The following is a 23,484-nucleotide window of genomic DNA, read 5'->3' on the forward strand; positions in this document are numbered from 1 at the left end:
GCCGTAGGTAGGGTTGCCAGGTCCCCCATCTCTGGAGGGAGGTTTTGGGAGCGGAGCTAATGTGGGGATCACACGCAACGCGATCACGTCACTTCCAGTTTACTCCCAGAAGTGCCACATTGTGGCGGGCCACTTTGCCACGGTTTGAGTGGTGAAGCGGCCTGTTGCGATGCAGCGCTTCTGGGCGTACACTGGAAGCAACGTGATCATGTTGTGTGCGATCCCTGCTCCTGAGCAGACCGATAGATTGGCAGGCAATTGCCCACCAATTGAAGTGACCTGGCAACCCTCTTCGCCATCGGTGGGAGGTTTGGGGGCGGAGCCTGAGGAGGGCGGGGTTTGTGGAGGGGAGGGAATTCAATGCTATAGAGTCCAATTGCCAAAGCAGCCATTTTCTCCAGGGGAACTGATCTCTATCGGCTGGAGATCAGTTGTAATAGCAGGAGATCTCCAGCTACTACCTGGAGGTTGGCAACCCTAGCCATAGGGGCAATCATCCCACTATTAAAGTGAACAGTTCCTCTCATTAATGAACCACTCCGGTATTAATAGGGTTGCCAGGTCCCTCTTCGCCACCAACAGGAGGTTTTAGGGGCGGAGCCTGAGGAGGACGAGGTTTGGGGAGGGGAGGGATTTCAATGCCATAGAGTCCAATTGCCAAACCGGCCATTTTCTCCAGGTGAACTGATCTCTATCGGCTGGAGATCAGTTGTAATAGTGGGAGCTCTCCAGCTAGTACCTGGAGGCTGGCAACCCTATATTTAGAGGATGGCACCCCTAGGAAGAATCCGTAGGACCCAACCCATTATCATTAAGAAAATGAACCATTAAAATGACTTCCAACCTGCAGCAAAATGGTTTCACTTGATATAAATCCTTATTCACATGAGAAACGTTTTATAGAATGTTGACCCACTCCCCTACAAAGAAGTCACTGACCCAAATTCTGTTTTTATTCTTGGGGTTATATTCTGTCATGCCGAAGTCCTAAAACAGCACTGTGGGGTAAAATACTGTTTGCCCTACTTCTTACTAGACAAAAGGTTTTTGGTTTGGTGTTACCTGGGGAGGCAGATCTCTGTGGATACAATGCAACGCTTTGCTCCTGCATGAAGAGCCGTGTAATTTTAACTGCCGCTCTTTGCATACCATAAAATCTGAAGTCCTTGCTTTATTTTTGTAGGGTGCTGGGGAGGGGAAAAGTAAGTCGTAGTGCTATAAAACAGCGAGAAGGCGAGTCACCGGAATTGACCCCTTTATGTATCCAAAGATGGGAAGTATCTGAAAAGGGGACCCATTTTTTAAAGTTTGGCTCCTCCTCCCGTGAGTTTTACACTTGAGAAAGGGTGAGCTTTTGCCATGTCCTGATAATCGTCTGTGTGCAACCCAGCCAAGAACGAGCTGGTCTCTCATTATCACTCCCTGGCAGCCTGCACCCCAGAGGCCCAACATGAGCGCCGGCTTCTCAAGCAACATGCGGATCAAATTGCCCGCGGTGGCTGTCTTTTTGGAGATCGTCGTTATTGTTTTGTTTGGGGTATTTGTGAGATACACGCCAGAGGATGAGAGCAGGGTGGCTGATCTTTACTTGTACCCATGTGAGTGTTCTTCTTTGCGGGTTAAAAACGACTACAGATTTCTAGCACTTGTTTGCTTGTTTTAACTGTGCTCAGTCGCAGGTTATTCTGGAGATTGGATGGTTCGTCTTCCTCTCTTGTGATGTGTATTTTGTCTTTCGCAAGCTGGCTGTGTATACCAACTGTATTTCTGTATGGTAGTGAAAAAATAATTCAGTATTGGTCTGCATTATGTTGGAAAGATCCAGGCTTGTAATGAATTTACTGAAGAAACTGTTAGAAGTGGGGTTGCCAACTGTGGCTTTGGAAATTCCTGGAGATTTGGGGTACTAACTGGGGACACCTTCTGTTTCTTCTAAACTCTATGGTTTACCAATGAGTCTGCCTTCTGAGTAGGGTTGCCAGGTCCTTCCTGGCCACCAGCAGGAGGTGGGTGTAGGGTTACCAGCTCCAGATTGGGACACTCCTGGAGATTTGGGGATGGAGCCTGGGGAGGACAGGGGCTTCAGTGGGGTACAATGCCAGAGAGTCCACCCTCCAAAGCATCCCTTTTCTCCAGAGGAACTGATCTGGAGATGAGGTGTAACTGATCTGGAGATGAGCTGTAACTGATCTGGAGATGAGCTGTAATTCTGGGGGATCTCCAGGTCCCACCTGGAGGCTGGCAACCCTACTTTGGAAGCTGCTGTTTTCTCCAGGGGAACTGATCTCTACAGTGTGAAGATCAGTTGCAATTCCAGGAGAAGTCCAGCAACCACCTGGAGGTTGGCCAGACGTTTTCTTACTGATCAGCTCTCACTCTGTTTCTATAACGGTTTGCCAAATTCTGAGTTTCAAATTGTAGCACATTTGAACCGGTCAGACTTCGGAGAGGCAACCTAGGGGATTCTCATTTACCACTCTTCCTGCCTGTTCCCAGGAGGTTGATCTGCCAGAGTAAAACTGAAGAGACAAGTTACAATGAGTGTATTGTAACGCGATGGCGGGAGGGTCAGTTTTTTTCCATCCGGAAATTGCAAGGTCAGCAGCTTCTTTCTTACAAAGCGAGAGAGCCTCTGCTCTAAATAAGCATCAGGCCAGAAGCATTATTACAACGGTTGCTCATCATGTGTTCGACAGATGGTTAAATAGGGAAGCAATTAAACAGGGCTTGCCCTCAGGGTCGCCAACTGGGAGTTGGGAAATTCCTGTAGATTTGGGGGTGGAGCCTGGGGAGGTCAGGGTTTGGGGAGGGGAGGGACCTCAGTGGTGTATAATACCAGAGTCCACCCTCCAAAGCAGCCATTTGCACCAGAGGTACTGACCTCTGTCTTCTGGAGATCAGTTGTGATGCCAGGAGATCTCCAGGCTCCACCTGGAGGTTGGCAACCCTACTTACCCACAGATCACCTCCTATATCAGTGATGGTGAACCTTTTAGAGACCGAGTGCCCAAACTGCAACCCAAAACCCACTTATTTATCACCAAGTGCCAATACGGCAATTTAACCTGAATACTGAAGTTTTAGTTTAGAAAAAACAACTCATACATTCACCTATTTTGCGTTAAAAAAAACACAATAACAGAGCTTTCATTTAGGGCTGTCGATTCGGATCGTCCAGAACCGAAAAACAGCTGAATTTCCCCCGATTTGGCTGTTTTTCGGTTCAGGACGAACCGAACTCAAAAAAGGCGGGAAATGGGGGAGCCGAATTCGCCGACTTCGGGGGTTCGGCGAATAAATTCAGCAGATTCGGGGTTCCCCCCCCCCGCGCCTTCACGGGGCTTCCATGAAGGCACGGGGGGGGGGGCTTTAAACTGTAAAAATCTGTTACTGAAATTCACCTTTGCAGCTGCTACAATGCTAGAAAATTCCTTGTAGATTTCCTGATGGCTTGTAGGATTGTCTGCAAATGTTGTAGAATTTTCTAAATGCTTTTTTAGATGGGGGGGCCCCAGACAAACCTCCCACCGGTGGAGAGGGGGGACCTGGCAACCGTAGCTGATAGACTGGCTTGGATCCAGAAATATGCAAGCAGAAACATAAACAGACTTAGCACAGTTCTGCTCACACAAGATCTTGTACAACTCCTCACACGTCCCTCACTATATATTATAGTGCCCAGACATTGGTTGCACAGGCAGAAACTCATGTGAGGATACAAATAGGTTGCAAGCAAAAAATGCTAGTGTGGTCTTTTTCTTTTCTTTTTCTTTTTTGCATTTCAACTTGGGCAAGAGATCTAGAGTGAGCAGACATTTTGCTCTGGCTCTGACCTGCTGTCGTTAATAATTTTTATTCCCAACTGCAGTGACGATGCAAAAACAATGTAAGGAAATAGAAATACGTGGGTTAATGCCTGGTCGCATTAATTAAAATTGATTCTCACTGATAAAACTGGGGGGGGGGAGTTTTACATACAGTGCAATCCTAAAAAGAATTACACCCATTGAAGTCAATAGGAATTAAAGGTAAAGGTCCCCTGTGCAAGCACCGGGTCATTCCTGACCCTTGGGGTGATGTCACATCCCGACGTCCTAGGCAGACTTCCTTTTTACGGGGTGGTTTGCCAGTGCCTTCCCCAGTCATCTTCTCTTCTAATCCCTAATGGGGATTAAATTAAAAGGTAAAGGTAAAGGTCCCCTGTGGAAGCACCAGGTCATTCCTGACCCTTGGGGTGATGTCACATCCCGACATTTCCTAGGCAGACTTTGGGCAAAAACGCATGGTCGTTTTATCCTCCTTTAATCCCTGTTTCAGCCAGGATTCAGCCTGGATCGAATGCATGCATTTAGCCTAATGTGCATTCGATCCTGGCTAAAACAGTGATTAAAGGAGGATAAAGCAACCATGCGTTTTCGCCCTTTGTTTACAGGGTGGTTTGCCATTGCCTTCCCCAGTCATCTTCCCTTTACTCCCAGCAAGCTGGGTACTCATTTTACCGACCTCGGAAGGATGGAAGGCTGAGTCAACCTTGAGCCAGCTACCTGAAACCGACTTCCGTCGGGATCGAACTCAGGTCGTGAGCAGAGCTTGGACTGCAGTACTGCAGTTTACCACTCTGTGCCATGGGGATTAGAAGAGTGTAATTCTATTCTATTTATGCTGCAGCCAGAGTTTTATTGCTATTGCTCCAATTAGTCCAAGAGAGAATTGGCACTATGCCAACAGTCAGTGGTTTCCCGTACAAAACCCCAATAAGGAACTATATTTATATTTTTCCCTTCGCAGGATAAAAGCACGACTGTCAAAGAGTAGTAATATCATACGTACATGTACAAAATAGGTGAAAAAGATAAAAGGTTCCCTGGGGGGGGCGTTGTGGGGGATAGCTGTTTTAGATTATTGTCAAAAACACAACAACAACAACAACAAAGAACCTGCTGCAACTTAAAAACAGGTCAGAGGACTTGTCAGAAGATATAGCCTATCCTATCCTATCATAGAGTTGGAAGGGGCCATACAGGCCATCTAGTCCAACCCCCTGCTTAATGCAGGATCAGCCTAGAGCAGGGGTGGAGAATCTTTTTTCTGCCAAGGGCCATTTGGATATTTATAACATCATTCGTGAGCCATACAAAATTATCAATTTAAAAATTAGCCAACCAAGCCCCAAGCAGGCAGCTGCCCCAGATGACCCCTCCCCCCTGGCGTGGGCAAGCAGGCAGGCATCCAACCGGTAGTGCACTAGCCCACCTGGTGGCACAGGATGGTCTATTGCACCAGCCTGGCGTAGCCGTCCAGCCACACGCTGGAGTTGCTCCTGCTCTGCATGGTCAGGGCTGAATTCTACAGCCAGCTCCTACTACCTCCGCCTGCAGGGATGAAATGAGGACACGCTGGCTAAGAACTCGCCCCCCCCATGCATTCTGGCCCTGCCCCCTTTAACCCTTCTGTTGTCGCCACTTCCACCCAAGCCCTCTTGTAGTACAGAGGGAATACGTTTCTCCATGGCCCAGGTGAGAAAGGGTTAACACAGTTTCTTGGCCGGTCCTAGCAGCTCCATAGCTAACAACTCTTCTGCAAGGGGAAAAAAGGTTCCTTTCCTCCGCAAAACAAACTCACATCCCCCTTGAATAGAGGCTATTCCTGTCCGCGGGAGGGGGCGGATCACCAGTCTTAAATCCTTCTGAGCTAGATATCTGCCAGGACCCATAAAGGGCCAGACGAAATGATTTCGCGGGCCTTAAACAGACCCCGGGCCTGACATTCCCCACCCCTGGCCTAGAGCATCCCTGACAAGTGCTTGTCCAGCCTCTGCTTCAAGACTGCCAGCTCACCACCTCCCTAGGTAGCTGATTCCACTGTCAAACAACGCTTACTGTAAAAAAAACTTTCTCCTAATATCCAGCCGCAATTTATACCCATTATTGTGAGTTCTATCCTCTGCTGCCAACAGGAACAGCTCCCTGCCCTCCTCTAAGTGACAGCCCTTCAAATGCTTAAAGAGAGCAATCCTGTCCTCCCTCAACCTCCTCTTCTCCAGACTAAACATTCCCAACTCCCTCAGCCTTTCCTCGTAGGGCTTGGTCTCCAGGCCCCTGATCATCCTCGTCGCTCTCCACGGCACCCGCTCGATTCTGTCCACATCCTTTGTGAAGCGAGGCCTCCAGACATGCACACAATACTATATATATTGCAGCGTGTGCCCAGAAGGATGCCTGTTTCACTGTCCTGATTATTTGGCTGTGTTTTAAAATTGTCGGTTCCTATCCGAAAGGGTTGGTCATCTCTCTTCAGGATTTGCTGTTGAAAATCCTGGGTTCCCTCATGATCGGTTGCTGGCGACAGAGGGACAGTAATAGCTTCTTAGAGTCATAAGCTCAAGAGAATGTCTCACTTTTTTTCTGTCCACAGTCTTTCAGGATGTTCATGTGATGATATTTATCGGCTTCGGTTTCTTGATGACTTTCCTGAAGAAATATGGCTTCAGTAGTGTTGGTATCAACTTGCTCATTGCTGCCTTGGGTCTCCAGTGGGGCATTCTAATGCAGGGATTTTGGCATATGAGAGTAAACACAATCCATCTTGGCATTAAAAGGTAAGAGTGGCACCTTGTGATAAACACTCTTCACTTCAAGGGGTGCAGGTAGGGAGGCCAGCCTCCAGGTGAGACCTGGAGATTCCCCGGTATTACAGCTCAACTCCATACTGTAGGGATCAGTTCCCCTGGAGAAAATGGCTGCATTGGAGGGTGGACTGTATGGCATTGCACCCAACTGAGGTCCCTGTCCTCTCTTGGCTCCATCCCCAAATCTCCAGGAGTTTCTTAACCTGGATCAGCAACCCTGCACCCCCATCCCCCACCAGTAGCCAAGGGGACCCTAGGTGCAGGGTCGTCCTTCAGAGGCCCTCCTTCAAAGCACGTTGGCATCTATGAAGAGTCCTTGTAGCACCTTATTGCTGCACAAGCAATATTGTATTGTTACTGTAGCACCTTACTGCTGCACAAGCTTTTGTGAACTAGAGTTCACTCCATCAGACATTCGAAGGGGTGTCCTAAATTGGCGGCGATGTATGCTAATTCAGACTAATATTTCACACAAAGTGAGCATTACCTCACTAAATCTTAAATATACATTTATTAGCCTTCCCACGGTAGAACTGTGTCCTATCCCTTCATCCCGTTATCCATAAGGTTGCCAGTGGGAGCTTTGAGGGAGGGGCAATCCACACGCACGCGCAAAAACGTCCCTTCAAGTTTTATCCTGGAAGCGACGGGGACACTCTAGTATGCCCCTCAAAAAACCTCTATGGAAACCATAGAGTTTTTGGAGGAATGTGCTAGAGTGTCCCCGTCACTTCCAGGGTAAACCCGGAAGGAATATTATTTCACCAAGTGCCTCCGCACACATGGTCAGATTGACCCCCCTTCAGCTGGCCTCCTTCTCCCACTGGCCAGCTGAGGGGTAGCAGGCAGGCATTCTAATTGGTGGGCAGTTGCCCACCACTAATAGTGACCTGGCAACCCTAATTATTAGGGTTGCCAGGCCCCTCTTCATCACTGGCAGGAGGTTTTTGGGGCAGAGCCTGAGGAGGGCGGGATTTGGGGAGGGGAGGAACTTCAATGAGTCCAATGTCCAAAGGGAGGGGGTATCCAATGAGTCCAATGGCCAAAGCGGCCATTTTCTCTAGGTGAACTGATCTCTATCGGCTGGAGATCAGTTGTAATAGCAGGAGATCTCGAGCTAGTACCTGGAAGCTGGCAGCCCTACCAATTATCCAGGGCTAGAGTTTGGAAATACCTGGAGATTTGGGGGGTAGGCCCTAGAGAGGGCAGGATTTGGGGAGGGGTGGGACCTCAGCATGGTACAATGCCATACAGGGCACCCTCCAAAGCAGCCATTCTTCCAGGGAGACAGATCTCTGTAGTCTGGAGATCAGTTGTAAAAGCGGGAGATCCCCAAGCCCCACTTGAAGGTTGGCAACCCTATCCAGGACCCCGGACATACACGATAACTGGATTTTGATCGTTGTTTTATTTTTTTCCCCACCACTTAAAACTGAAAGTATTATCAATGCAGACTTCAGCACAGCAACGGTCCTGATCTCATTCGGAGCTGTACTGGGGAGAACAAGCCCGCTTCAAATGCTGATCATGACCATTTTCGAAATCGCCATCTTTACATGCAACGAACACCTTGTCGTGAATGTATTCGAGGTAAGAATGTTCAGTCATATTTGTATCAAGGAAGCAAAAGCCTCACCTTTACCCAAGTCAAAATGCTACTTTGCAAGGGAAATTTGTGCGCCACCTTTATGGCTTTCATTTCCCTCAGTGTTTCCTGTTTAACATCACCCTCCTCTACCTGCCTTGTACTTGGGATTAATTTGATTTTGGCATTGCACTGTTATTCTCTCTCTGGGAGAGTCATGGCTTTAGTAGTGGAAAGTGCCATCAATAGGCCTGCCCGCCGACTAGGGTTGCCAGGTCCCTCTTTGCCATCAGCAGGAGGTTTTTTGTGTGGAGCCTGAGGAGGGCGGGGTTTGGGGAGGGGAGGGACTTCAATGCCATAGAGTCCAATGGCCAAAGCAGCCATTTTCTCCAGGGGAATTGATCTCTATCGGCTGGAGATCAGTTGAAATAGCAGGAGATCTCCAGCTAGTACCTGGAGGTTGGCAACCCTAATGCCAACCCTCAGCTGGTTGGCAGTTGGAAGAGGGCCAGCTGAAGGGGGGGAATGGTTGTCACTTCTAAGTAAACCCAGAACTGACACAGAAGCTCTAGCACTCTCTCCCCAAAAATTTATGGTTTCCATAGAATTTTCAGAGGTGATTGCTAGAGCATCCCCATCACTGCTGAGTTTACACTCTAGCACATTCCCCCGCAAAATTCTGTGGAAATCATAGAGTTCCATAGGGATAATTTTCTATGGAAATCATGGTTGCCAAAGGGGATCTGGAAACCCTAGCCATCAAGTCGCAGCCAATTTGTGGCAATCCCATAGGGTTTTCAAGGCAAGAGACAAACAGAAGTGGTTTGCCTTTGCCTTCCTCTGCATAGCAATCCTGGACTTCCTTGGTGGTCTCCCACCCCAATACTAACCAGGGCTGATCCTGCTTAGCTTCCGAGATCTGATGAGATTGTGCTAGCCTGGGCCATCCAGGTCAGGGAATGCTTGGCTTTAGCTCTTCCTAAGTTATTTTGTCCTCCTAACCCTCTGTTGCCACCACAGGTCTTCTAGCGGTGCCACAATTTAACTTGAGACTGGCCCGACTATCCCTATCATCCTTATCTCTCCCTTTCCTTCTTCTCCTTCCCTTCCTCTAATCACTTGATTTTGCAACCATCACTTCACTGGGAAAATAGCAGAAACTGGCTTCTTATTATCTCACCTTCCTTCTTTTTACTAGTTTGTGACAATTTTGTTCTCACCCTCCAGCTACAAGTTACATGGAGTTCCATTCCCACCATGTGTTTTTGTAAAACTAGCCTTGGCCAGCTGTCAGGCGGGGTAGAAGAAAGTGAGACGGAGAGATATCTTGGAATCCCTTCCTGTCTGGTTGCTTTTCAGCTGTGAATCACCCACCTCGTGCTCTAGGGTTGCCAACTCCAAGTACTAGCTGGAGATTTCCTTCTATTACAACTGATCTCCAACCGATAGAGAGCTGTTCACCTGGAGAAAATGGCTGCTTTGGCCATTGGACTCTATGACATTGAAGTCCCTCCCCTCCCCAACCCCCACCCTCTTCAGGCTCCACCCAAAAACCTCCCACCAATGGCAAAGAGGGACCTGGCTACCCTACCGTGCTCCTTTTTCATCTAGAGCAGGGGTTCCATACTGTTTTGAAGGTGGGGTCCCTCCCTTCCCCAAAGCCCACACTCCTCAGAATCCACTATTGACCTGCACAAGCAAGCTACAGTAATGCACACCTACTGTATCTATCGAAAAGTCTTTTTAAAAGTTCAGTCCTACATATTAATTTCTTAGATTGTAATAGGGTTTAGACACTGAACTGGATAAGCCATGCTAGCTGATCTTGTCAGATCTTGAAAGGTAACCAGAATCAGACCCGGTTAGTATTTGGATGGGAGACCACCAAGGAAGTCCAGGGTTGCTACGTAGAGACAGGCAGTGGAAAGCTGCCTCAGAACATGTCTCTTGTTTTAAAAAACCCATGAGGGGTCACCGTTAAGTCAGCTGCCACTTGATGGCACTTTCCACCACCACAGCAGAAGATGAAGAAGAATTGGTTTTTACATGCCAACTTTCTCTACCACTTAAGGAAGAATCAAACAGGCTTACAATCACCTTCCCTTCACCTCCCCACAACAGAAATCTTGTGAGGTAGGTGGGGCTGAGAGAGTGTGACTAGCCCAAGATCACCCAGCTGGCTTCATGTGCAAGAGTGGGGGAACAAATCCGGTTCACCAGATTAGCGTCTGCCACTCATGTGGAGGAGTGGGGAATCAAACTCAGTTCTCCAGATCAGAGTCCACCACTCCAAACCACCACTCTTAACCACTACACCACTCTGGCTGGATGTTTCCTTGCCATATTCTGGAAAAGGATATACATGTGTTATGGGCCAGAGAAACAGAGACCTGTAGATGTCCTCAAAGGAAAGAGGGTCAACAGAGATGCTGCAATGTCATACTCCAGTTTTTGAAGAGAGTGCTATTGAGAGAGACTCGTACAATTTGATACAGCTTTTTCTGGTCTGTTAGCTCTTTAAACTTGAGTTGAGCTTCTTCATTGCCGTACAATTTGGCAGCCTCCATGCTGCATGTTCTGTGCAGAAAGTCACAACTGACTGTCAGATTCGTGACATGAATTGTGTCATCTTGCAGGCTGCTGATACTGGAGCATCCATGACCATTCATGCGTTTGGAGCCTACTTTGGTCTGGCTGTGTCCCGACTCTTATACCGCCCAGGTCTGAAGAACGGGCATGAAAATGAAGGTTCCTCCTACCATTCAGACATGTTTGCTATGATTGGTAAGTAGGAGGTCTGTTCCAGATCTATTTTGATGACAGCACTGTTGAGGGAACTGTACCACTTCATTGTTTATTTATATCCCACCTTTCTCCCTCATGGGGACCCAAAGCTGCTTATACCGTTCTCCTCCACTTTATCCTCACAACAACCATGTGAGTAGGGTCGCCAGCCTCCAGGTACTAGCTGGAGATCTGCTATTATAATGGAGCTCCAGGCGACAGAGACCAGTTCACCTGAAGAAAATGGCTGCTTTGGCAATTGGACTCTATGGCATTGAAGCCCCTCCCCTCCCCAAACCCTGCCCTCCTCAGGCTCCACCCCAAAAATCTCCCGGTGTTTTCCAACCCGGAGCTGGCAACCCTACCTGTGAGGTAGGTTATGCTTCAAGTGTGTGACTGGCCCAAGGTTACCCAGACAGCTTCCATAGCACAGTGGGGGGGTCGAACCTGGGTTTCCCAGATCCTAGTCCAAAACTAGTCAAAAGTGAACATTTTAACATCCCACTGATTTTTATGGGAGAGATTTAAGCGAGTGCTGAACCGCTATTATCGGTGGGGACTCAACATGCCTAACATTGACTTTATGGAGGCCCAAACTAGGATTGCCAGCTCTGGGTTCAGAAACACCTGGAAATTTTTGGGGTGGAGCCTGAGGAGGTCAGGGTTTGGGGAGGGGAGGAACTTCGATGCCATAGAGTCCAATGGCCAAAGCAGCCATTTTCTCCGGGGGAACTGATCTCTGTTGACTGGAGATCAGTTGTAATAGCAGGAGATTTCCAGCTGCTACCTGGAGGCTGACAACCCTAGCCTAAACAAGAAATTGAAGACATGGTAGCTTTGAGCAGAAACACATGAGATGAAGAAGGGTTTGCCAGGTTTGGGGGTGGGGCCCAGAGATGGTGGGGTTTGGGGATGGAGGAACCTTAGTTAGGGTTGCCAACTATGAGTTGGGACGTGCCTGGAGTTCAGGGGGTGGAGCCCGGAGGATTGGGGTTTGGGGAGGAGAGGGACCTCAGCAAGGTATAATGCCATAGAGCCCGCCCTCCAAAGCAGCCGTTTCCTCCAGGAAAACTGATCTCTCTAGTCGGGACATCAGTTGTAATTCTGGGAGATCTCCAGGCCCTGCCTGGAAATGGACAAACCTAGATGAAGATCACACATTTTCAAAGGCACTAGTTTCAAGTAGCAAACCTGAGTGGAGGTAGAAGGGCTTAACTCCTTCTTCCTTTCCCTGCACAACCCTAAGTCAAAATGAGGCTGCATGAGCTTGCCGTTGACAATTTTTTTTTGGGGGGGGGGATACAGAGACGTATGATCTTCGTCTCTTCTGTGTGAGCCCTTACTAAGTCAGTTTCTCATTCATCGTTCTTTTACAAAAGTGAATCACCTGTCGCTTTTAAAGTTTAAAAGGGCCTGTAATTTTTTACAACTCCCCACCCAGATTTTATATTTATAGCAACAGTTATTTCAGCTTCCCCTTTGAAAAGGAAGTGGCAGATCCTAAGTGATGTGATTATGGGCATGGCTCTAAAGTGTGCAGTAATAGCGAGTAAGTGGTTTGGATAACAATACAATAACTCCTGCCAACATTAAAGAGCCAATATAGCGTAATGGTTCGAGTGAGATATGAAACTCCCATGACCCTCACTAGTTGGCCTTGGGCCAATTACGCTCTTCCAACCTTACCTACGCCACAGGGTTGTCGTGATGATAGAATGCAGGAAGAGAGATAGAGATATGTGTATTGCTGTTCTGAGCTCCCTGGAGGAAAGGCAGGATAAAAAGGGATGGGCAGAATTTATATAATGCCTTCAGTGTTAAAAGCCATACTAAAAATGGTTAAAGAACAAAATGACCTAAATGTGTACATTCTTATCAGGGATTATATAATGCATGTGATGATGCCACAGAGCCAGCTAAATGAAATTGTATTGCCCATGTTATTTTTTCAGCTTTCTTGCTGAGTCATAACTATGTGGATTTTACAAGCGGATTGCATAATTCCAGAAATTCTATGTAAACAATATTTGTGCCTCTTTGAGTGAACTCGCATAGACCTGGGGGCGTAATTCAAGGCATGTGTAACAATGACACACACACACCGTTCAGTCCAGCATTTGTAGCAAGTAAAATCCCTGTTCTCTGACCTGGATGGCTCAGGCTAGTCCGATCTTGTCAGATCTCAGACTCTTAGCAGGATCAGCCCTACTTAGTACTTGAATGGGAGACAGGGTTGCCAGGTCCCTCTTCACCACCAGTGGGAGGTTTTTGGGGTGGAGCATGAGGAGGCTGGGGTTTGGGGAGGGGAGGGACTTCAATGCCATAGTCCAATTGCCAACTCAGCCATTTTCTCCAGGTGAACTGATCTCTATCTGCTGGAGAACAGCAGTAATAGCAGGATATCTCCAGCTGGTACCTGGAAGTTAGCAACCCTAATGGGAAATCAATGAGGAAGTCCAGGGTTACTACACAGAGGCAGGCAATGGGAAACCACCTCTGAACGTCTCTTGCCTTGAAAACACGGTTGCCATAAATCAGCTGTGACTTGACACCACTTTTCACCACCTGAATCCCTGTCCTTTAAAAAATAAAAACACTAAGGGAGGTCTATAACTGTCTGTGTTTTTTTGGGTATTTATACAGGTACCTTATTTCTTTGGCTTTTTTGGCCCAGTTTTAATTCGGCCATTGCAGCACCAGGAAACCAGCAAATTGCCATATTCAACACGTACTTCTCTTTGGCGGCGTGCACACTTACCGCTTTTGCCCTCTCAAGCCTGGTCGAAAAGAGGGGCAAACTGGACATGGTAAGCAATCCTCTGGAACTCCAGCAATTCCCTTCTGGTGCCATCTTCAGCAGAGTTGCTCCCGTCTAAGCCTATTGCAATCAGTGGGCTTAGACCGGAGTAACTCTGTGCACTGTAAATCGATGTTTGTCCTTCAAAATCACCTGGGGGTTCTTTATGAGTAGGGTTGCCAGGTTCCTCTTTGCCACCAGTGGGAGGTTTTGGGGGCGGAGCCTGAGGAGGGCAGGGTTTGTGGAGGAGAGAGACTTCAATGCCATAGAGTCCGCCAAAGCGGCCATTTTCTCCAGGTGAACTGATCTCTATCGGCTGGAGATCAGTTGTAATAGCAGATCTTCAGCTAGTACACATGAACACATGAAGCTGCCTTATACTGAATCAGGCCCTTGGTCCATCAAAGTCATTATTGTCTACTCAGACCAGCAGCGGCTCTCCAGGGTCTCAGGCAGAGATCTTTCACATCACCTACTTGCCTGGTCCCTTTAACTGGAGATGCTGGGGATTGAACCTGGGATCTTCTGCATGCCAAGCAGATGTTCTACCACTGAGCCATGGCCTCTCCCCTATTTATGAGCAACCGTATATATGAGCAGAATTTGTCAGAAGTTCAGGATACCGCTGTAGTGTCACAGCCATCTAAGTCAAGGCAAGTGGCTTGATACAGTGGGTGGTAGGATCAGCATGCTATAAAATTAAGAGTGAAAGAGCACTGCTATGTGCTTTTCATGCTACATCGACAAACACAGGTACTTCTTTCTCCCAGAGATGTTCCTGTCTGGCAACCTTTACTGGAAAGTTAATGGGTTCCACGTCAACATTGGAACTAGAATATCCAGTCTGGGGAACTTCTGGTACAGAAATCAGATGGGATTTATTGAAGCTACTTTGAGCGCCGCTGCCTCTCCATGCTTCTGATCTTTTCTCACACGTTAATATTTCTGCTCTGTCCAGGTGCACATTCAAAATGCTACCTTAGCAGGAGGAGTCGCAGTGGGTTCTTGTGCTGATCTGGAAATCCAGCCCTTCGGGGCTATGTTAATCGGGTGCATTGCTGGGATCATCTCAGTCCTGGGATACAAATACTTAACTGTGAGTTTTTGAGAAATGGCAACCATTAAAATATTCATATCAACTATGAGGTAGAATACACTGGTTTGGTTTGTTAGACATGCTTACCCCAAATTGGCAGTAGGCTTGTAAGCTTGTCCCCTGGTTACCGCTGCAGCTCCGTGGCGAGGATTCTCCTCCTGTACAAAAAACAAGACTGGCTTGCATTCCACACCTAAAAGAACTGGGTAGGGGGAAAGACTCACTAGAAAAGACTGGTATAGGAAAAGCTGGAGCAGTAGGAAAAGAGGATGAAGACCCAACATGAGGTGGATTGACTCAAAACCTGAATAAGGCTGTTAATAGGGTTGCCAGGTCTGCCACCAGTGGGAGGTTTTGGGGGCGGAGCCTGAGGAGGTTGGGGTTTGGGGAGGGACTTCAATGCCATAGAGTCCAATCGCCAAAGCAGCCGTTTTCTCCAGGGGAACTGATCTCTATGGGCTGGAGATCAGTTGTAATAGCGGGAGATCTCCAGCTAGTACATATATACGAACATATGAAGCTGCCTTCTACTGAATCAGACTCTTGGTCCATCAAAGTCAGTATTGTCTACTCAGACCGGCAGGTTGGCAATCCTAGCTGTTAAGGATAGCACATTTTGGAGGTCATTAATTCATAGGGTCCTCGTAAGTCAGAAACAACTGAATGCAATGTACCACACAGGGAAAAGCGCAGCAGAATGCACTTTGACTATTCTGGTATCTAGGGTTGGCACATCCCCATCAGGGGCAGGGGACCCCCACTTTGGGCTCCCTCCCCCGATGCCATCCAGCTGGCCAGTGGGGGTCTCACTAGGCTTAAAATGAGGCTTAGGAGTAACTTCGGGAAGTGACATCATCACATTGGTGATGTCGAGGGAGATGCTCTGGTATTTGGACAAAACTCTACGGTAAAAACAGCTTCTATCATAGAGTTTTTGCCCAAATACCACAGCGTCTTCCTCGACGTCACTTCTGGAAGTGACGTCATCGTGCTGGCGATGTCAAGGCCTCGGCCTCATTTTAAGGCTGGTAAGGCCCTCTCCCCTGCCGGTTGTCAAGGGTACCTGGTAGGGTTGCCAGGTCCCTCTTCACCACCAGTGGGAGGTTTTGGGGGGCAGAGCCTGAAGTGGGCGGGGTTTGGGGAGGGGAGGGACTTCAATTCCATAGAGTCCAATTGCCAAAGCGGCCATTTTCTCCAGGTGAACTGATCTCTGTCAGCTGGAGATCAGTTGTAATAGCAGGAGATCTCCAGCTAGGACCCTCAGGTTGACAACCCTAGTACCCGGCAACCCTACTGGTATTTCAGCTGTGGTTTATTTTGTTTCAGAGGGGTTTCCCGCTGTAAGAGGAAGCGGTTGGGAGGAGGTATCTGCATTTTAGATGCTGTTTTAGACAGAATCTGAAAAATGCGGGCAAAACATGCAGGGAGAACGAGGTGACCTCTGACAGGGGGGAAAGGCATGCATAATCAAAAGGAAGCCCTGAAGCAGTCAGCGGGGGTGACCGCGGGGAGACGTCCCTGCATAAAAGGCCTAAGCCTCATTCAGAAAGACCTCAGAAGCATCAGAAACATATCCTAGGTACCAGGCTAGCCTTGCCAATCTGTTTCTTCACTTCATAGGGTGTGTTTCATAGTTCTAGAATGCCTGAATGAATGAATGAATGAATGAATGAATGAATGAATGAATGAATGAACAAAGGAATGATTAAACCAGTCATACATTCATGGAAGTTCTGTTGTTCCCCCAATGTGCAGCTATACCCATTTTGGCACTGGCAAACAAATCCATACCAACTGTACACGTTAGATAATGTAATTTTAGGTTAGGTTCATAAGGCATATCACAGCATATTTCATTAACAAACCCAGCAACATTTCCCCAAAATATCTTTAGAGCGTGCCCCTAAAATATTAACTAAATCAGCACGCTGCATCTTATATACACAGGCCAATATAAGAGTAAGATACCAACAAAAATGTATTTTTAAAACATTTTCTCTCAGAGCCGAAGAAAAGAGTTTTGGAATTGTGCAACCTGTAAGGTGGTAGAAGAAGCTGCAGCCTGTGTTTTCTTTCTTGATCTATTTTAAAGACTTTTTAATCATCTCATAGTGAAAAAGCACCATACAACTGTTCTCATTCCCTGCCTTCCAGCCAATTGTCTTCTCATTCCTGAAAATTCAAGACACCTGCGGCGTCCACAACCTGCATGGTTTACCTGGAATTCTCGGGGGCGTCGCAAGCATTATTGCTGCTGCTGTGCAGGTTAACACTGTGTGAGTTTTAAAAATCTTTTGTTTAGCCATACAGTATCATCACAGTTTTTAATCTGTTGCTGAAACAATACTTTAAACCGGTTGAAATCTTTGTTCCAACAAGCGCCAGAAAGTATCCATCCATCCCTACATCCATCGTACAAGGAATGAAAAAATGTTTGTCTTTTTATTTCTCAGTTGCAATGCCTGTTCTTTCTCTAGCCCAGTCCTAAGATCTGTCGCACCACAGCAACAGAAGAAGAGTGTAAATGAGGGGTCCCAAATGTGGTGCCCATGGTCTCCATGGCACCCACCGACACCTTTCCTGTTGCTGACCAAATGTTTTTTAAAAGTTGGTTGGGGCCAGGTGGGGCTTTCCCCGGCAAGGCTTCAAACTGGCCACTGAAGATCTGATTGGCTGTGCAGCAGCTGCCACCTCCCAAGGCACTGTGTGACTGACTGTGAGCTGTGGCAGCCATGTTGTGGCTGGCTCGGCCATCTGCAGCAGCCATTTTGTGGTTGTGCCCACCACGCTGGGTCAGATTCACAGGCTCAAGCAAGTTGTGGATCCCTTGTGTAGAGACTGTTAATGCAATAGGAGCTGGTTCCAGCCCCCTGCCCCAGCACAACATAGATACCATTATGTATCTGCTACATGTAGGGTTGCCAGGTCCCTCTTCATCACCGTCAGGGGGCTTTTGGAGGCAGAGCCTGAGGAGGGCAGAGTTTGGGGAGGGGAGGGACTTCAATGCCATAGAGTCCAATGGCCAAAGCGGCCATTTTCTCCAGGTGATCTGATCTCTATCGGCTGGAGATCAGTTGTAATAGCAGGAGATCTCCAGCTACAACCTGGAGGTTGGCAACCCCAGCTCCAAGGGTTCTGTCGAAATCCATGTGGGGTGCTTCTGCAGTACATGGGAGGCTTTGAAAAGACAAGAAGGGATAGGGGAAGGGGCAGAGAGGCAATGGAACCTGTGTGTGTGCTAGCCCACACAGTCTTCCAAAGGCCCATCAGAGTCAAGTGGACCTATCATAGTTGTGTATTGGGACAATCGTAGATCATAACTGTGTCTTGGGACAATCACAGATTTGGAAAGCCATATAGTCATGGGACCTATTTTTTTTTTTTAACACAGAGATGTTTTGTGTGTTTTGTAAGAAAAATTTACTCGTACAATTTCATGTCGTTAACCTATTGATCTGTTCTGTTGTATGTGCAATTGAGTGTTCCGGCAAAAGTGATACATGTTATTTTATTTCATCATATTTTAGAATATCAGCTGGTATGCAGGCTGCTGCTCTGGGATGCTCCATCGGGATTGCTTTGGTAGGAGGAGCATTCACAGGTCAGTAAGCTAAAGTACTCTGAATGTTGTTTTAGGCTGATCTCACACACATTGGATAATGAACACACACACACGAATCAGACCATCAATCCACCAAGTTCGCATTGTCTACTCAGACTGGCAGCTGCTCTCAAGGATCTCAGGCTGAGGTCTTTCATATTACCTAATGTCGGGTCCTTTTCACTGGAGATGCCAGGGATTGAACCGAGGGTTTTCTGCATGCCAAGCAGATGCTCTACCGCTGAGTTACAACTCCTTTCACACAGGATAATATAGTTGCAAACGATTGCTACCATGCATTGAGCATTAATTATCCAACAATATGTGAAAGCAGCCTTAGATGTGTGCCTGTATCTGTGCAAAATATTGTGTGAAATTACAAACTCCTCTAAAGTAATACACATTAAAAAAAATAAAGTAGTTAGATAGTACTTGGATCTGGACAAAAAAGTGTTTAGATCCCCATCCCATTTTTTTCAGAACGAATAAGAATATACAAAGCTTTCACATAAATTAATGTGTGTGTGTGTTTGCATGAAGTGGCTGGTTTTATTGGCTTTCTTTTAAAAAAATGTATTTAATAATTAAAGGATGAGCTGCTGAAATTTCTGTAGCATTTTTAAAGCAGGGTAAATGTTTATAGACTTAGACCTCTGCATACAACTAGTTGACAACAATGAATCCTTCTTCAAGGTTAGCGCCAGTCTGATGTACAGGCACGCCTCATTTTATTGCACCCCGCTTTATTGCACTTCGCAGATATTGTCTTTTCGAGCAAGTCTATTTACGCCATTTTTCCAACAGCATGTGCTCTCTTTGTGTCTCTGTGTCACATTTCAGTAATTCTTGCAATATTTGAAACCTTTTCATTATTATTACAGTACATTTTTTAGACATAATGCTATTGCACACTTAATAGATTACAGGACAGTGTAAATATAACTTTTATGCACACTGGGCAACCAAAATTATTTTTAGTGTTACTCGCTTTATTGCGGTGGTCTGGAATCGAACCCGCAATATCTATGAGGTATGCTTGTGATGATTAAAGTGCTGCTGGATTATGAGTGGGTAGACCTGGGGTCTAATCCCCACTTGGCCATGAGGTTCTCAGGGTAACCTTGGACCAGTCATACTGTCAGCCTACCTCACAGGGTGGTTGTCATAATAAAAGAGAGGGAGTCAGAATCAAGTACATTGCCCAAAGCTCCTTGGAGGATAGCAGGGATTCCAATGTTACGCACAGAATCTTTTATAAAGGACTGCCTGCTTACAATCGAATGCTGTGTTTTTCTCCCATGATGCAGGGTTGATTCTGAGCTTACCTTTCTTGGGACAGCCCCCTGACCAGACCTGTTACGACGACTCGGTGTACTGGGAGGTAGGATACAACAGTGCAGCAGAGAGCTTTTCTTTCATGCTACCCAGGGCTTATGGCACAGCACAATGACATAGGAGTCCTTTCCAGAATTCAGTCTTTCACAGCGGTAATCTTAGTGAGCAGTATGGTGCCAGGTCCCCCGTGGCCACCAGCAGGGGATGAGGGGGATAGGGTTGCCAGCTGCAGGTTGGGAAACTCCTGGAAATTTGGGTGATGGAGCCTAGGGAGGACAGGGACCTCAGTGGGGTACAATGCCACAGAGTCCTTAGGGCTTTCCCACATGCTCGTTTCCCCGCATGTTATTTTAAATGACATTTTCCCCCTATTGCAACTACAAGCTCCAGGATTGTTTAATAAATGAGGGGAATGGCACGAAGGGAAAGGGACATTTTAACCTTTTCCTCCCTTGCTGCTTTCTCACTGGAACAGCTTCCCCACTCCTTTCAACAGCTTTTACCCTCATTGGGGGGAAATATAGGTAACTGTCAGTTTCCCCCTGGAGGTAGGGTTACCAGGTCCCTCTTCGCCACCGGCTGGAGGTTTTGTGGGCGGAGCCTGAGGAGGGTGAGGTTTGGGGAGGGGAGGGACTTCAAAGCCATAGAGTCTAATTGCCAAAGCAGCCATTTTCTGTACCTTGCACGATACCTTAAAACCGTTTTGTTATCATAACTCTTACAGTGAAAATTCTAATGTGCCCCTTTCTTCCTAACCGAGCCTGCACATACGTGCAAAGGAAAATTATTAATCCCCTCAGTCGAACTCTGGGCTTCCCTCTTCATTGCAGGCCCAACTGACTAAGGGTGGGGGCCTTGAAGTTAGTAGCATACCTAACTGTTCATGCTCAGTGAGCTCCCTGGGACCTAAAGTCCACAATATTGGCATCGGTTACACACACAAAAGACCACATTTTGTTATGAGGAATCTGATATGGATAAGACTAAAAATGTGTTGCCCTGACCTGGATGGCTCAGGCTAGCCTGATCTCGTCAGATCTCAGAAGCTAAGCAGGGTCAGCCCTGGTTAGTATTTGGATGGGAGACCACCAAGGAAGTCCAGGGTTGCTGTGCAGAGGAAGGCACTGGCAAACCACCTCTGTTAGTCTCTTGCCGTGAAAACCCCAAAAAGGGGTCGCCATAAGTCGGCTGCGACTTGAAGGCACTTTACACACACAAAAATGTGTTATTAAAATGCACTTTTGTTTAAGCTCAACAGAAACACAGAAATAGAGAAAAAATGTATTATACTCTAGAATTTTAAAGATTGAACTGGGACACAAGGTCTAGTCACACCCAGGGTAGATATATAATTTTTATTATTGTTTTTATATAATTGAACAGTAGATTTAATGTATTATTCTGATCCCCCATCCCTCCTACCCCCTTTTTATGTTTACTTCTTTATTTTTCTGGGAAAATAAAACTTATTTCTAAAAACAAAAACAAAAACCCCCATACAATTTAAAATCTCAGTTAGGACTGCCGATAAATTAAAATTAGTCCAATGCAGTCCTAAATAAATCTGTCTTCAACAGCCTCATGACCCCCCCAAAAATGACAGAAATAAGTTGCAGTGTTCTTCTGAATCAAAGTCTCTTGTGACACCTTGTTTTTCGCACTGAATCTTCTGTTCCCGAACAAAGCAAGGTCGAATTCTCCTCAAGAACTCGTTAGACTTCTTTCCCCTTATCAGCTGTGTTGCTATCTGCCAGCAGTTTCTCCAAGAACTAGTTGTATAAATGTTCTTTGTTTCTCTTCCCATACCATTTGTGTGGAAGAGACCTTCATAGGGGCTTTGGCAACTTTTGAACACAAAATATTTCTTGCTATGATACCATATGCCAGCGGTTCCCAAACGTTTTGAGTCATGGAGCACTTTTCTGGAGAGAAATTCGTCATGGAGCACTAATTTTCACCTAGCACCTATATACTAAACCGAATGACAGTAGTATTTGTCTTTCCAATCTCTTCACGGAGCACTAGGAGATGTTTCGCGGAGCACCAAGTGCTCCATGGAGCACAGTTTGGGAACTGCTGCCATATGCCATTCTCTGTCACCCACAGGCAATTATAACTAGAGCTTCTGGTTTTCTGAGCTGTTCCTTCTGAGCCTTAATGCTTCATCCAAGTTCTTACTAAGCATAATCTTTTGAGGGTTATCAATCAGCCACTGTGAAACAGGATACTGGACTAGATAAATGGGCCCTTGGCTTGATCCAGGTCAGCCATAAAATGGCTTTTGGGGTTTCTCACGGGATCCAGAAATGGTCATGAAGAGAAGTGCGGTGAACCCCATAGGTAGGGTTGCCAACCTCCAGGTAATAGCTGGAGGTCTCCTGCTATTACAACTTATCTCCAGCTGATAGAGATCAGTTCCCCTGGAGAAAATGGCTGCTTTGGCAATTGCACTCTATGGCATTGAAGTCCCTCCCCTCTCCAAACCCTGTCCTCCTCAGGCTCCACCCCAAAAACCTCCCACTGCTGGCAAAGAGGGACCTGGCAACCGTACCCATAGGCCTGCCTGTAATGCAGGTCTGGTATGAAGACAAGACATTAGGATCAAGTGGCCAGAGGCAGATTCATTCCACAAGGACTGCATTCTGGGATATGTAGCATCAGCCTTAGAGTTTGTCATAGCTGGCAGAGACAAATGCAGAAAAGCTGACTTGGAACAAAAAGCAGCTTTGCTTATTCTGTTACCAATTAAATGCATTGCCTAAGGGAGGGGAAAAGCTACATTGTACTGTGAACCTAACTACAGTGGGAAGGAAAACAAATGAAATGGCATGGACTCAAGTTCATTTCTCGTTTGCATTCCCTTCTAGATTCCTGGGGAAGAGGAGACACAAAAAAACTGTCTTGAGTCCAAGGAAGACCTCAACAAACTCAGTGTTGATGCATAGAAAGAAAGGAACTTCCCCATGTCTCTTTTGCCTGTGGTGCTTTCCTCATTTTGTAGAAAAATATCCTGACCAGACTTTGTTTTTCAACCTATATGATAACTTACAGCAAACCCCCTAAAAATAAAGCCTCCACAAAAAATCATTGACTGATTCTTCTGTACAAGTACTGTGAATATTGTACCTTTGCAGAATTGAGTTTACTGAACACACAATATACAAATTCATGATCTATGTGTTTAGATTTATTTTATTTAAAACATTTGGGCCTTTTATGCATGGCTGTTTCCTCGCAGTCACATTCTCCCCCCCCCCACTGTTCTGGGGCTTTGCTTTGATTATGCATGCCTTTTCTGACCATCAGAGGTCGTCTTGCTCTCCCCACGCATTGCTGGAGATCTCCCGTTATTACAATTGGTCTCCAGCCAATAGAGATCAGTTCACCTGAAGAAAATGGCCTCATTGGCAATTGGACTCTATGGCATTGAAGTCTCTCCCCTCTCCAAACCACGCCCTCCTCAGGCTCCACCCCCAAAATCTCCAGGTATTTCCCAACCCAGAGCTGGCAACCCTATGTTTCAGGGAGGTGACAAGGAGAGAAACAGCCTTGTACACCTAGGTCTGCCATTCTCCCAAGAAACTGGGAGCAAAAGCAGGTAACAATAATAAAACTACTACAACACGGCATATTCCAAGAATGACAAGATTAAAACAGC

General features: G+C 46.7%; 1 protein-coding gene across 1 annotated transcript; it reads left to right on the forward strand.

Annotated features, from left to right (window-relative positions):
* The first annotated feature begins 1,450 nt into the window (after positions 1-1,450).
* On the forward strand, positions 1,451-22,771 carry RHAG (Rh associated glycoprotein). Its single transcript, XM_056856836.1, has 10 exons — positions 1,451-1,598; positions 6,415-6,598; positions 8,068-8,218; positions 10,850-10,997; positions 13,641-13,804; positions 14,753-14,890; positions 17,045-17,166; positions 18,418-18,491; positions 19,799-19,872; positions 22,694-22,771. Exons 1-10 carry the CDS (start codon positions 1,451-1,453, stop codon positions 22,769-22,771), a joined length of 1,281 nt encoding a protein of 426 aa, XP_056712814.1.
* Positions 22,772-23,484: the final 713 nt, after the last annotated feature.

The sequence above is a fragment of the Euleptes europaea genome, chromosome 10 (genome assembly GCF_029931775.1).
Source record: "Euleptes europaea isolate rEulEur1 chromosome 10, rEulEur1.hap1, whole genome shotgun sequence".
In the NCBI taxonomy this organism is placed as follows: domain Eukaryota; kingdom Metazoa; phylum Chordata; class Lepidosauria; order Squamata; family Sphaerodactylidae; genus Euleptes; species Euleptes europaea.